General features: G+C 37.2%; 1 protein-coding gene across 2 annotated transcripts in view; it reads right to left on the bottom strand.

Moving 5' to 3' along the window:
* METTL25 (methyltransferase like 25) overlaps positions 1–16791 on the bottom strand; it is a 108423-nt gene that overhangs the window by 22375 nt on the left and 69257 nt on the right. For both annotated transcript variants that reach the window (XM_040234492.1, XM_040234491.1), the window contains exon 8: positions 13958–14031. In XM_040234492.1, coding sequence (XP_040090426.1) covers positions 13958–14031 — 74 coding nt within the window. The remainder of the gene's footprint in view (positions 1–13957; positions 14032–16791) is intronic.

The raw sequence follows: 16791 nt of genomic DNA on the forward strand, positions 1-16791 counted from the left end.
GTTCAATCCCTGGATTAGGAAAATCCCCTGGAGAAGGCAACAGCAACTCACTCCAGTATTCTTGTCTGGGAAATCCCATGGATTTCTCTATCCTGGTGGGCTATAGTCCATGGGGTTGCAAGAGTCAGACATGACTAAGTCACCACCACCACCACCACCACAATAAGAGAGAAAAATATCAACCAAACAGAACTAGGAAGGTGATTATTTGATCATGTTACTTCTCTTTAAATTCCTCCAGAGTTTCCCATGACCATTAGAATTAAGATCTAAATGCTTATAGTGAAAGCAAAAGTCACTCAGTCGTGTTTGACACTTTGCAACCCCATGGACTGTACAGTCCATGGAATTCTCCAGGCCAGAATACTGGAGTAGGGAGCCTTTCCCTTCTCCAGGGGTTTTCCCCAATCCAGGGATCGAACCCAGGTTGCCCGCATTGCAGGCAGTTTCGTTACCAGCTGAGCCACAGTGTATAATTAGCCTTGTTTCACCTGTTCCTTGCTGAAAACCTTTCCACCACTCTTAGGACACCGCCTCTCCATCCACAATGAGAGCCTTTCCAGTTTCTTGAACACACTATGCTTCTGGCTATAAACACTATTTGTGTTACACTTCGCCCTTTATTTTTTTGCCTAGGTCATCTCAAATTCATCCTTTTCAGATTCTATCTTAAATGTTGCCTTCTTAGGAAAATCTTCTCTGGCCCTCCAGATGAAGTCAGGCTCCTGACACAGAACTTTTCCTTCACATGATTACTCTTTTAGAGTCAGTGGACTCCAAAGAGGGGTGAACATATCCCAGGGAAAAGAGAATATTAGAACTGTAATTTCTATTAAATCTTTATTGTTTTAATTTCAATTTTCCAGTTTATTTTAAAAATCTATATAACAGACTAGCAGAAAGACACATGAATCACTTATAAACAACTATTCATTTTGGGGGTATCTACTCAGAAATGTTTATTGATAGAGGCATGATATTTAAAAATATATTTGAGTTCACTGCTCTGAGCAGCTGGAGAGCAGAGTTTCGACCTGCTTTGCTCATGCCTATCTCCTCTGTGCTTTTAGTCGTATCGCACATCTAGCAGGATCCTACTGCTGCTGCTACTGCTGCTAAGTTGCTTCAGTCGTGTCTGACTCTGTGCGACCCCATAGACAGCAGCCCACCAGGCTCCCCCATCCCTGGGATTCTCCAGGCAAGAACACTGGAGTGGGTTGCCATTTCCTTCTCCAATGCATGAAAGTGAAAAGTGAAAGTGAAGTCGCTCAGTCATGTCCAACTTAGCGACCCCATGGACTGCAGCCTACCAGGCTCCTCCATCCGTGGGATTTTCCAGGCAAGAATACTGGAGTGGGGTGCCATTGCCTTCTCCGAGGATCCTACTACATGGATTAAATAATTAAATATCTCTTGCAGCTTGCAAAAACAAAAACATCTAGTTAGACTACAACATGAGATGTGTTAATACAGTAAATAGATCTATTTTCTAGTCAGGTAAACAAAATATAGGAAGGCAGGCTTACACATACAAATAAGCAAGTGTAATTTAAAATATATATTTATATATATATATATATATATATAGAGAGAGAGAGAGAGAGAGAGAACTACTGAGAAAAATATATAAGGAAAATGCAATGTAAACAAAACAAATAAAAACAGCTAATATTTATTTCATTTCTATGATGTGCCAGAGACTATTTATTTATTTTGCTGTGCTGGGTCTTCACTACTGTGCACAAGCTTTCTCCAGCTGTGGCAAGTGGGAGATACTCTTATTGGGCTTAGTTGCCTCGCATGTGGAATCTTACCAGACAAGAGGTCGAACCCATGTTTCCTGCACTGGCAGGCGGATTCTTCACCATTGGACCATCAGGGAAGTCCATGCCAGAGACTCTTAAGCCCTTGGCTGCATCTACTTATTTAATCCTTACAACTATTTTGTGTGGTAGGTCCCATTATTATCCTCATTTTAAAGATGGTGAAACTAATGAATGGAGAGGTTAAGTAAACCGCTCACGTTTTAATTCAGGAAGTCTGGCTTCAGCATCTAGGATATTAACTACTATTAAATATTAACTCTGGCATAGCACTTTAAAGGGCTTCCCTGGTGGCTCAGCAATAAACAATCTGCTGGCAATGCAGGAGCCACAGGAGATGCCAGTTCAATCCCTGGGTCAGGAAGAGCCCCTGCAAGAGGGCACAGCAACTCACTCCAGTATTCTTGCCTGGAGAATCCCATGACAGAGGAGCCTGGCAGGCTATGGTCCATAGTGTCACAAAGGTCAGACATGACTGAAGCAACTTCAGTCATTTGAAGTTGCACATTTGATATTGTTAAATTCCAGACAAATACTGCCTACCTCTGTTGCAGGCAAACAGAAGTGGGCAGAGTCCATGGGAACTTGAGACTGAAATGAGTCTGAATCCTTGCTCTACCACTTATTTACCACTTAAAAGCCTCTCTTGTCCCTCCTTGTTTAGCAGTAGAAGGTTGAAGATTCAATAACAGAGTCTATATAGCGTGCTTGGCTCAGTATCTGACAAACACTCAATGAATAGTGGTCATTTTCCTGTTACTGTGCTGCATTCTAGGGGTAGAATCATCCACAATTTATGAGGGAAGACAGGTGAAGAAATGTTAGAATTCAGTGTGATAAGCGCAAGATGGTGAGCAGAATACAGCACAGTGTAGGGAGCATTTCAGCTACTGCAATTGACAAGGGGAACCTTCTTAGAGGAAGAATTGAGTTTCAAAAGGTCTCAATTTCCAACAGTATTGTGAAGAGCAATAGTGATAAAAGAGATGAATACACAGTAACATTAAAATTAGGCCAACACTTAAAATTTAGAAATAGGTTAAATAATTTAAAAATTGCTTTCTTAAGGACTTCAAAGAGGTACTCTAAGGTTTACAATTTTCCATGAAATATGAAAGGATAACTGTGTAAGAAAAAAGTTCTTTTCTAAAATTTATTAAATTTATTTGGTCCTACATACGATTGTACTTGAAAATAGAGTGCTATTAAAAACATTCTGAAAAATGGTTTTATTACTTTTATGGCTATGGAAAGAGAGGAAAGTACCAATAAGTCCATTTTGGTTTAAGAAATAAGAATACAGTATAGAAAACAGAACATTAATTTAAATATTATTACCAAAGCAACATAAGATTAAGTAGAATGAATCAGGCTTTTAGAATTTTTGGAGGTAAAAAAAGCTACTTCTGCCAGACATGGTGCTAACACCTAAAGTCTGGGTACCTTACAAAACAATGTTCTTAAAAATAATAGTTTCAAAGAGAGTTTATAATGAAGAGTGCAACCTGCTCTTTTGCAGCTACAAGAAAAAGACTACTTCCATCATCAGGCTTTAGAAGAGTCTATAGTTTTAAAGATAAATATTGCAATTCTAATAATTAAGAAACAAGAATAAAGAAAGGCAGGTAAACGAAAAATCTCAATACTATTCAGAAAGTACAAGGGCAGAATAGGATTGTTAGTAAATGGAATATGGGGCAATCCCACTTTTAATTTTAATTTTTAGTAAGTGCCAATTGTATTTTTCTCATTACTTAACACTAAAGGTTGGAGTCTGCCTTTTATAATTACATATTATGACATCACAGAATCACTGTAATCTTAAATTTTGGTGACACGTGTGTAAATAAATCCTTCTCTGTGTTAATTACTTAGTATAATTAATATGTAGCAGTTTAGTCACTAAATCGTGTCCAACTCTTTGTGACCCCATGGACTGTAGCCCACCAGGCTCCTCTATCCATGGGATTCTCTAGGCAAGAATACAGGAGTGGATTGCCATGCCCTTCTCCAGGGGACTTTCCCCACCCAGGGTTTAAACTTGGGTCTGGTGCTTTGCAGGTGGATTCTTTAGCAACAGAGCCACCAGGGAGGCCACATATATACTTATATATAATTAGTCTAGTTAATATAATTGTTTTCTGTAAGAAAATGCCTAAGATCAAGGATCTGGAGGCCATCTCGTTCTGTCTCCTCTGACCTATTAAGTATCTTTGACTTCTCTTTACTGAGATTTGACACTTATCACAGGAAAACGTTCAAGTTTTTCTGTCTGAAAAAAGCAAGCAAGCACACCAAAATCCCCCACCCCACACAAAACCTCTCCCTGATCCTATATCCTACAACTACCTACCAAGGGTAGTTGTCACAGGATCAAATGATGAGTTGAGTCCCAGAAGCATTTAATGTATGTGAATTCAAGTATGTACGCGTGGCATGTCATGAAAAATACTGTGAAACATTTTATGTAAGTATTTTATACTGTACACAGGCAAACAATATGCACTTAAACGTTTTACACATTTAATTATGATACTGGTTTATAATACTGAATCTATGTACTTTCCTACAGTACTTTGTAGGAAATGCAAGGAATTTTCATAGGTAGATTTTACTGTACGTGACTCCTATGTTTCCATTGTATAGAATGGCTTTTCTATATAAATTTTCTTATTAGACCACACGCCCTTGGTTCCTTGGTCCAGAAAGCATGGGAACCATGTCAAATAATGGGTGGCAGTTGCTGTGGTAAGACTACTAGACTAGTTTGCAATACTGCTTACCATCCTCCTGAGAAAGAGTAATGCTAGAATCCTTTTACTAATGCAGAGAAACACAGTTACCTGTCTAGTATACCTGTCTCTGTTACTCTGCTATGAATGAGCTCCCTGATGGCAGGGTCCACAGGTTATTTGCAGGTTATCTTCAAGGCCTCAGACAGAGCCTCAGATCACAGACGGCAGTGTTTAACACAAAGCAGGCTGATTAACAGGACAATGACAGCGGAGGAAGAGAAAATTGAGGCCACGATCCAGATTTTGGCCTCCCTGGCAATAGCACTCTTTCTCACACAGACTTCAAGAATGCTCTAATTTTAATCAAGAATACTCTCTAAAATTGTATTGTACTAGAAAAAAAAAAACAAAACACTTGGACAAGGAGTCAACAGATCTAAATTCCAGCAGCGGTAAACAAATCAGCTCTCAGAACTTCAACTTTCTCACTGAGAAAAGAGAGATGAAACAGAGGTAACATCTACTTAATAGCTCAACAGAAAGATGTAAATGAGATAATGCACAATAACAGTAAATTGTAAAGTGTTACAGAAATATTAGGTAAGGTAGTACTTATATTACTTTATAAAATTATGATTTTGGTAATATAACTGTGCTGGTATTTTATTTTTTAAATGAGTACCTTGACTTGTTATTAATAAAAGTTTTGGTTTTCTTATTGCTTATATAAGTGGCTTGACCACTTACCATGGAATGCAGTAAGGTTAAATGCAGGGATTTAAAACTGTGGTCTTCACTGGCTGTGAGGAATCTGCAAAGACTTTTAAAGGTGTACACCATTGGGGCTGATTAAAAAAAAAGTTTCCAAATCCTCTACTTCCTTATACCCACTTTCCTTAAACTCATCTGTCTGGGAAAATGCCTGTTTTCTACATCTCCTTTCACAGATGGCCCTTCTGTTCTAACTTGGCAAAGAAAAGGCATATCTCTCACCCATATTACTATGTTGCATTGCTATGAGGTGTAAGATCCTCTGGAGAATCATTGACAAATAGTTTCCTTACTAAAGGCATTATAAAGGCCACACCCATCTGCCTCAATAGGAGATGTATTCCAATAAAGTTTAACTGTTCATATTTAATAATTAAACATAAAAACTTTAAATTTATGTTGTCTACATGTATAAATATTCATGTAACAATAACTTGATCCTAAATAATTTATTCTTTAACATTTAGAGCTTTGACAGGTATAGGAAATTTTGTCATCAGGTAGACATGACATAAAAGTAACAGGAAAGCAAGTACTAGTCACCAAAAGGAAAGGATGTTTGTTGCACTATGTTCCTAATTTGGATTTAAAAGGTCCGTCTAGTCAAGGCTATGGTTTTTCCAGTGGTCATGTATGGATGTGAGAGTTAAGACTGTGAAGAAAGCTGAGAGCTGAAGAATTGATGCTTTTGAACTATGGTGTTGGAGAAGACTCTTGAGAGTCCCTTGGACAGCAAGGAGATCCAACCAGTCCATTCTAAAGGAGATCAGTCCTGGGTGTTCTTTGGAAGGAACGATGCTAAAGCTGAAATTCCAGTACTTTGGCCACCTCATGTAAAGAGTTAACTCATTGGAAAAGACCCTGATGCTGGGAGGGATTGGGGGCAGGAGGAGAAGGGGACGACAGAGGATGAGATGGCTGGATGGCATCACCGACTCGAGGGACGTGAGTTTGAGCGAACTCCGGGAGTTGGTTGATGGACAGGGAGGCCTGGCGTGCTGCGATTCATGGGGTTGCAAAGAGTCGGATTCGACTGAGCGACTGAACTGAACTGAACTGAGACTTACTGTATATAACAGAAAATACTCCATAGTATTCTATAATTGACTATCAATGATATATGTGATATTAAACAAAATAATCAAAACAATCTCATTTTGCTATTGTCATTTCCTTTGGAACTGAAAGACAAATGATCAAATAATCATACTAATCACAAATGAGATCCTCGGATGAGTTATAACAATTATTTTCAAGATTTTTCTGTGCTTCTTAGAGTATGCCCCATAAAACATTTAGTGTTACAAATTTTAATTACATGTGTGTATAGTTTTGAGAGAAAAAATATCATATGAGCAAATAAACACGTTTCAACAAAGTTCAATAGATTAATTTTAATAATAATAGCAATCACTCACTATGTTCCAGGCACTATTTTAAGCACTTTATATATACTAACTTACTTTTCACAACATCTCTTTGAGGTAGGTACCATTTTTCACTACAGTTTACAGATTGGAAAACTGAAGCAGAAAGACATTAGGTCACGTGCCCAAGATCACAGTGTTATCACCCAGTGAGGATGGGGTGGTGTTGTTAGCCATCACACCCTGCTATCTCTCCGCAGACTACTGAGAGTCTTTAAAACAAAAATGTGCGTTCGAATCTTAAGCAGGACAACAGTGCATGAAGCATTTACTTGATCAAGAAATTCTTTTCTCTCAAAGGATTTTTACAGAATCACGGCTCTTCAGACAACAATCTGAGGAATACTCTTATAGAGTAATCAGGATCTGATTTATCTTTCTTCAAGGGCATTTCTAAAATACTCTGGAGCCAGATTACAAGGTTCCATGACTTGTGAATGAAACCAGCCAAAGAAAAATCATTTGAATTGGGAAATGATCAGAGACAAGTAAGTAAAACATTCAGTATATTATGTGTGGCATAAGAGCTAATGAGAAGCTGATGATAGAGGAGAGAAAGTGGATATAAAATGTTAGAGAGGAGTGATGGTGGGTGTCACAGAGAGGCTAATTTTGAGTGAAGAACTGAAGGAGAGTCAGCTAGCCATGTGGCTATCTGGTGATGATATTCCAAGCAGAGAATATACATTATAGGGAAACGCCTTAAAGCAGAGAGTAGTCCTGTTATTTTTAAGTAATAGCAAGGAAGGCAGTACAGACACAAATAAATGGGAAATTAGTGGAAATGAGATCAGAGTGATAATGATAGCTCCATCATATAAGGCTTTGTAGGTCATAGTGAAAATAATCAGCTTTACTTCCACGTGAATAAGAATCCATAGAAAGATTGTGAGGAAGATCTCACTTAAAAGTATTAACAGGATCACTCTGGCTATTGTGTAGAGAATAGACTCAACAGGGCAAAAACAGAAGCAGGAAGAGCAATTAGGAGGTTACTGTAGTCATCTAAATGAGAGATGCTGGTGGCTTAGAGCAGAGTGCAGGCCCTGAGGGTGGTAAGAAGTGGTAGCATGTTAGATATGTTTAATTAGAGAGACTACGAGACCGCTGGACTAGATTGAGGCAGTGTGAGAGAGAGGGGTCAGAACTGTCTCCAGAATTCCTGACCAGAACAACTGGAAGAACTGGATTATGGTGACTACATAGTCCACAGGGTCGCAAAGTCAGACACAACTTGAAGGAACAAGAACGGTTAGACTACAGATTTGAGATGCATCAGCATAAGACGGTATTGAAAGCCATGTGATGTTATGAGATGACCTGGTTAGTAGGGACAGAAAAAAGCACTTTAACAATGAGAGCTTTCAAAGAGGAGAGGAGTCAGCAAAATAAACTGGGGGGAAGAAAAGAATGAAACGAAAGAATGAAATGAAAAAAGCGACTATCTTAAGAGGGGCTTTCTCTAGCATATAAGAAAAAGTGTTTCTATAAAAAGTAGTAAACTGTGTGAAATACTGATGGCAGGCTAGGTAAGATGAGGACTGAGAACTGACCACAGGATTTAGCCATATGGGGTCACTGTTGTTGTTCTTCAGTCGCTAAGTCATGTCCGACTCTTTGCTGTCCCGTGAATTGCAGCATGGCAGGCTTCCCTGTCCTTCTCTGTCTCCCGGAGCCTGCCCAAATTCATGTTCCACTGAGTCAATGATGCTATTCAGCCATCTCATTTTGTCAACCCATTCTCCTGCTGCCTTCAATTTTTCCCAGCATGAGATTCTTTTCCAATGAGTCAGCTCTTCGCATCAGGTGGCCAAAGTATTGGAGTTTCAGCTACAGCATCAGTTCTTCCAAAGAGTATTCAGGGTTGACTGCCTTTAGGATTGACTGGTTTGATCTCCTTGCAGTCCAAAGGACTCGCGAAAGTCTTCTCCAGCACCACAGTTTGAAAGTGTCAGTTCCTTGTCACTCAGCCTTCTTTAAGGTCTGATTCTAACATCTGTACATGACTATGTGGGGTCACAAGTGATCCTAAAAAGGGGAGTTTGATGGAGTGATGGAAGTAAAGTCTGATTTGTATTCAAGCAAAAATGGGAAAGAAATTGGCAGCCCTTTCAAGGATTTTCCCAGTAAAGGAAAGAAGAGATATGAGATAGTAGTTGGAGGGGAAAATGGGTCCAAAGAGGATTTTCAGAATCAGTGTTCTTAACCATGATGATATGTGACTTCATTAAATAAAGCTAAAAACTGGCCACCAGGGCTCACTAGGCGGCAGAGGAGCAGACACAACTACTAATTGTGCATTTAGACTGGATAAGAGCAATGAATCAAACAGATTAAGTACTCTGGGAGAACAGAGTGAGAAGGAGAAGAGTAAGACACTAGAGTGTTTTCTAAACTGAATTTTAAGGAAACCCTAGGATTTTACCTGCCAGAGGTCAGGGGAGGAAAGGATGACAGGAATGGGGAGGTGAAGATTTCAAGTAGGCAGAGGAGCTCTAAGAACACACAGGAGGTGCAAAATTAATTGCATGGGAAATGAATAACCTAGTGTACAAACGATGTGCACGAGCAGCTGCTTGGGGTGCAGAGAAGGAAGAAAGGGGTGACAGGTTGGAAAGGACATCAGTGACCCCCGAGAAATGGCCCTGAATGCCATAATAAGGATATGTTAGTTTTTGAGAATGAAGAAGAGTAATTATCAAACATACTGAAGTAAGAAAAGTGACATGACTGTTTCTGAAAGATAAATGATGGGATCTGAAGAACAGACTGAAAGGGGGCCCTCTGTCAGAATAAGGCATGTTTAGCATGCTAAAAAGGAATGAGCATTCTTTCTTTTAATAAAAGTGAATGCAGTAGATCTAATTAAAATTCTACTCCAGTGAATCCAACACCATCCACATGCTGTCCACAAAATGAAGAACATGGTTTACTTGTGGCATTTTCCAAAGAAGCAACATCAGTGTAGGAAATTTTAGGAAAAGGTAAAGTAGAGATATACTCAATAAAAATAAGCAGAAAGTATCAAAATTCAGTTTCTCTATCATCACAAAATATTTATGAAATTATTTATTTTGTGCCTTTTATATGCTAATATATACTGAAAGACAAGGAAACTTTAAGTATTTTTTAAGACTTATAAAATTTTGCTGAAAATGGAAATCCCTTAAGGAAGTACCAAAAATCTTCAAACTACTCTTCAATTTAAAAGATACTGACTTGCTAATTTGACCACACGTTAGGGACTAAATAATTACCTTTAATTTTGTGAGCCAGTGTTGATGACCTGGCTTTTCAAATATTTATCTGATTACTGCAAAATCATAACGAAAATTAAACTAATTAATAATTACAGGGATCAGAAATGATGTATTTCTTATATAGTGGTTTACAGTACTCAGTATGAAAGAGAATTATAAAGTATATATATCTATTTCTCTGTCCTCTTTTGAAGTGTTCTGAAGGATTTTTAATTTCATGAAATGCTTTCTTTGGCATTTTATTCCCTTAGAAAGTTTCCAGAGAAGGACTAATTATAACATCTTAAAAATTATACAAATTATTAAGTTTTAACATAAATGTTAAATGCTAAGTCACAAGTACAATCAACAGAGTAAAGATACTCTGTTAATTTAAGTTCATGAAAAAAGTTTACTTCTAATATAAACAATTATACTTAAAGAACTTTCAGAACAATGTTTCAAGTATGCTGAAGTGGGATATCACTTGAAGATTAAATAAAATGCAAAAGAAATTATTAAGTGATCTTATTTCTATCTTTAGTACTCTTGCTGGCTAGAGATTCCAATCAAGGTAACCTTGTTACATTGCTAATACAAGGAGACCTATAACTCAACTCATATTAAAAATATCCCAAAGAATTTACAAGTAGACCTGTAACTCAACTCATATTAAACATATTCCAAAGAGAAGCATGGGATAGCGAAAACATTTGTGGACTACAAATTTGGTCCTAGTTGTGGTTCTTTTAAGCTGTATGACTTAAGACAAGCTTTTAACCAGTTTATCTTAATTTTCCTTATTACTATAATAAAGTGATTGCAACAGATACTAGGGATATAGTATGTAGCTCAACTAACCCTGAGGTGTGGCCTGAAACGAGATTATAATTTTATTACTACTGCATAAAAACAAGGATTTAAAAAATACAGTGTATATGTCAATAAAACGAACTCCTGTAAGCAATACCAAATCTGAGAAACAGAACATTACCAGTCTTTAGAAGTTCCTATGTGCCCCTCGCCTTTCCCACCTCATCACTCTGTGTACTCAACCGCCCTCCCTCCCACAGACTGCTACACCGCTGAATAAGGCTTGTGTTTATCATTGCTATGCTTTTCTTGATTGCTTACCACATATTTAATACTCCTGCATAATATACAGTTTTGCTTGTTTCCAAATTATAAGAATGGATCCATCCTACTGGAATTTTTCTATAACATTTACAATATTCATTCACTTTGATGCATGTAGTTGTAATTCATACATTTTCACTAAGACACAGTATTCGACTACAATTTATCCATTCTCTTACTAATGAAATTTTTGTTCATTTTATTCATTCTGTTTAGATTACCGCTCTTATAAACACTGCTGCTATTTATCATTCTTCTGTTGATGCTGATATTGTTGCTTTATTCTATTTATTTTCTTAAATTTGGTCACACTGGACAGCTTGTGAGACCTTTTATCCCTGATTGAATCAAGGACTGAACCCAGGCCCTAGCAATGAAAGCACTAAGTCCTAACTGCTGGACTGCCAGGAACTTGCCTTTTGTGTATCTAAGAAATGGCATCTGGGGAAAAATGAAAATCTAAAGCTGAGCTCATTTCTCTTGGTTTCCATCTTCTCCTAAATATCTGATAATTTTTAATTTCCTTTCTGGTATCTGATGTTCACCAGCCAATTAAAAACAAATTTAAATACACACAAACACACATACTTGTATACACTCACCACACACATGCATATGTACACATCTCAGCATTTTCAGCTTTTCTCAGATGGAGAGTTAGCTCTAATTACTTAGTCTGCTGTTCTTGGATGTGAGTTTCTCTTATTTTCTTCGGTTTTTGCATATGCCATCCTGACTAGATTATGAAAGACTCCTATGTGGATACTAGATCCATAGTATGCATTCAGAACTTGATAGACTGCCTGCCACACAATAAACAATCCCCGTGTTAAAAAATGTAACAAGTACAAGTCTTGGCAACTTATTAGAATGTGTGGCTTGATATTGGGAAAAGAAAATAAGCAAACATCATTTTAAGATTCCTAAAGATTGATAATGGCCATGCCATTCCCCAGAAAGGACAAAATAAGTCAAAGGACAGAAGAAACAGCAATAGAATTGGGGTGAAGCTGACTTTGTTTTTTGGCTATGGCTGAATCTGGTGTATTTTTAAGGTACTTAAGTGAAGCTATTCGAGTTAAATTGAGAAATGTAGACTGGAACTTCAGAAAAGAGGTATGAGCTGGATACATGATATAAGTTATCTCTTGTTACAGTAATTGCTAAGAGAAAGAAGAAATATAAAGAGACAGCAGCTGAGTATAAAACACTAGAGAATTTCTAGAAACACCAAGGGGCTAAGTAAGAAGAACACTTAAAGAAGAAAGATGAGTGTTGAGAGTAGGAAGAGGAAACTAGAGGAATGTAGCTTAATGCAAGATAATGAGAAGGCAGTCTGGGAAAAGCAATTATTGCATGATCAAATGTGGCTGAAAGGTTAATAAAGGTCTGGAATGAATAAAGTATTATAATCAATAATATCTATTCAGTAATCAAGGCAGGCAAGAATGTGGAGGGTTGGAGAGATTTGAATTTTTAAGTGAGAAGAAAGGTTTAGGAAAGAGTTTAGATGGTTTTAAGCAGGCATTAAGAGAACATCAGAATAACAAACACACTGATGAAGAGATCTGAGGGCTTAAAGGAAGGCAGGCAGTCAATATGTGAGTGAACATGAATTTGCACAATTTTGTGACTTTTGCCAACAAGGTTAACATCTTGGGGTGAGAAAGAAATCAGTTTTCTAGAAAGAGAAAGGAATTAGTTTACAGGAAACCATGAGAAATTCATTTCTAGACATTTTAAAGATTAATATTTGGAAAAAAGAATGGATAGTGGGATACAGACTTGGGAGTTAACTACATGAAATGACAATTTAAATCAATGGCATATGTTGTAGATATTTACATGTCATAATTTTTTTTAGTTTAAAAAAAAAGACTATTTTTCTTAGAGAAATTATACCTAATCTGAACATATTAATAGCTTCCATTCCTATTAATGAGTTTGGATTTGTTTTTGTTTTTGAGAACTTGAAAACTATCCTATTTTAATTTTAAGAATAATTCCATTATAACCAAATGGCAGTAAGAATCCTAAAATTATAACTATTAGGAATAACTCATGAAACCCAAAGGGATTGCAGATATATGCTTGAGTATAGCAGTTGTTAAACCACTATTATGAAAAACTCTCCTAACTCTTGCCTTTGTGTATAGGCAGTTATTATCTGGGGAAAACAGAAACAAAACAAAACATGCAGGGCTACTATTTTACCAGTAGAGACGTGAATGGCCACAATGGCTGTTTAAAATTGATGTCTGTTCTAATTACTTAAGTTTCATGCTCCAGTGGTTGTGAAACTTTTACGATATAACCTCTGCTCATATTTGGGCTTCCCAGGTGGTGCAGTGGTAAAGAATCTGCCTGCCAACGCAGTAGACACAAGAGACACAGATTCAATCCTGGGGTTGAGAAGATCTCCTGGAACAGGAAATGGCAACCCAATCCAGTATTCTTGCCTGGAGAATTCCATGGAGGAGCCTGGTGGCCTATACAGTGCATGGGGTCACAAAGAGTCGGACACGACTGAGCACTTACACACAAATACACACACCTGCTCATGTTATATTCACTGAATTACTAATATATAACATTTCAATACTTCTCACACTCTAAAGTGCATTTTACTTATATAACCATATATAACTTAATCATCATAACAAACTTTCAGTACAAAATGGAATCATTAGAACTCTTATTTTATGCTCAAATTCAAAGCTTCTTTTTACTAATAACAGTGACCCTGCATAAATTCACCTGAAAATGAACAGTCACTTCACTTACAACACAGAATAGTTATTATTATTGAAACAAAACCATCATACCATTTGGTGATGCCATAACACTCTTTAATAATATCCTGGAGTATGGCACGATAGAAGAGGGACTCAGTGGGCAGCTAAAAAAAAAGCAGATACATATGAGCACAAGAAACAAGTACAAAACAGAAATTAAATCAATGCTTGAGAGTCAGGACCATAAGTGAATGTTAGAAACCTGAGTTTGCTGTTAACATAGAGGATAATATTATAACTCTTTTATTCTAAATAAAATGTACCTGGGGGCTAATTGTCACTGAGAAAATAGAAGAAACGATAAAAGAAGTAGTGAATGAAGTAGAAAAGGAATAATCAAAGAAAAATAAGCTACGTCCCAAATGGAGTGCTTATCATTTAAAAACGTAGAAATAAACTTTCACAACTGCCTCAGCACTGTATAAGAGAGAAGTAGGATGTGTGCAAAAGAGCAGAGAATGTGGGTCTTTCCTCATAGATGTGGATTACAGATTTAACCTAGGATGCTGAGCCAGAGAGAAAAGGCACTACACTACATAAGGACATTCCAAAATATGTTCATTTCCTAGGGAAAAGACGTGGGAAGTGTCCATGAAGGTCCAAAGGTGGGGAAGAAGGCCTTAGTGATGCATAATAGTTTCAAAGAAGTAGAAGGTAATAAAGTACTATACATAAAAGAAAAATGCTTCACTGTGGCAATGTTAAGAGGTACGCTTACACTAAGAAACTATAAATAGTGGCCAAAGACCTTTTAATACTGATAGTATAGAAAATTCAACACAAATATCAGGAACAATAACCCTGTTTCCATGTCAAGTTACTGTTGAAAAAAAAGAAAAACAAGCAAGTATGGAAGAAGGTCAACAATAATTGAATACCTCTGAGTAATCAAATAAGGTAAAAACTATTTTAAAGATAGAGTTCAATGAAATGTGCATGTCTAATGAGTTATCCTTTTGTAACTTCAATTCTCCTTCTGAGCCCCACATTGTTACTATCATTTGTTTTCAACTATCTGGTCCCATCACTTCATGGGAAATAGATGGGGAAACAGTGGAAACAGTGTCAGACTTTATCTTTTTGGGCTCCAAAATCACTGCAGATGGTGACTGCAGCCATGAAATGAACGCATGTACACCTGTGGTGGATTCATGTCAATCTATGCCAAAACCAATACAGAATTGTAAAGTAAAAATTAAAAAAATAAAAAATAAAAGACGCTTACTCCTTGGAAGAAAAGTTATCACCAACCTAGATAGCATATTGAAAAGCAGACATTACTTTGCCAACAAAGGTCCATCTAGTCAAGGCTATGGATTTTCCAGTGGTCATATATGGATGTGAGAGTTGGACTGTGAAGAAAGCTGAGCATCAAAGAATTGATGCTTTTGAACTGTGGTGTTGGAGAAGATTTCTGAGAGTCCCTTGGACTGCAAGGAGATCCAACTGGTCCATTCTAAAGGAGATCAGCCCTGGGTGTTCTTTGGAAGGAATGATTCTAAAGCTGAAACTCCAGTACTTTGGCCACCTCATGCGAAGAGTTGACTCACTGGAAAAGACCCTGATGCTGGGAGGGATTGGGGGCAGGAGAAGAAGGGGACGACAGAGGATGAGATGGCTGGATGGCATCACTGATTCGATGGATGTGAGTTTGAGTGAACTCTGGGAGTTGGTGATGGACAGGGAGGCTTGGTGTGCTGCAATTCATGGGGTCACAAAGAGTTAGACATGATTGAGCGACTGAACTGAACTGAACTGAACTGAGAACACATTTAGCAGAAAATAAACATTTTGCCTATGTGCTGAGGCAGGAAACCTATTCTACTGCCCTGCTTCCCCATTTAACATCAAGTTCCTACACTGTGTGTCCCAGATGCTGAGACTAAAAAAAAATCTCAAGTTGGCAGTCAAGGGTCAACCATTATTTGTTGGGTCTTTACCTGACAGCATTGCCTTCTTAAGTCACTGGAGAACCTCTGACTTGTAGGATCTTGAGAGAGTACTTTGAACACAAGTTATATCCTCACTGGATGGTGGGACCAGTGAGAAGGGTGTTTCTAGTAGGAAGTGGTATTAGTAATACCACTGTTTCCAACCCAACTCCTAAATGACTCACTGAAAAGCAGACATATACATACTTGAGTGCCCACATTAAAATTTATCACCTTCAAAAGGCACACTCTTTATACAACATTTCTTTCCAAATACAACTCCTTGACTTATGACAAAATCTCTGATTTATAAACTTTCATTTCCTGAAGAGATTTCCAAAAATTTCATTAAGAATTTCCCATCTCTGGATATATTTTCTATTTGATAGTTTTTGATCTTGAGTAATTCTTTTCTGCAGTACCTACAATCTCTATTATCTGGCCCCCATCTCCCCCAAATCTTTTCAGTTCTCTCACAGAAATGTTGAAATCCCTTTTCATATATTAATACCTACTCATACTGTTCTACTGAAATTCAAGACATTCTGGGAAATATTTAATGAAGTGAAATATTAGAATTATAATTGCTTATAAAATTAATTTTTATTTGATTATAATAGGAATTTCAATTTTATGTAAATTTTATATAAAATTCCTAAAAATATTGAAGCTGTTGTTTGAGCTGAGGAAGCCTGGCTCTGATGTCCCACTACCAAGCCACGATGCTATTTTGCTTCTTCCACATTTTGGCAAAGATGGGGTATCATCAATTTTTTTATTATATACTTTCATGTAGGAAAGCAGAGAAGAAACTCTTAAAGTACTCCTTTCCCATGCCTTTTAGAAAAATTATATAAAATGATATTCAGATAATTTAGAAATACATGTATATTTATTTATAATTAAAAACTGACTATATAAAGGCCACCAAAA

This window comes from Oryx dammah, unplaced genomic scaffold (genome assembly GCF_014754425.2).
Source record: "Oryx dammah isolate SB20612 unplaced genomic scaffold, SCBI_Odam_1.1 HiC_scaffold_29, whole genome shotgun sequence".
NCBI classification, from domain to species: Eukaryota; Metazoa; Chordata; class Mammalia; order Artiodactyla; family Bovidae; genus Oryx; species Oryx dammah.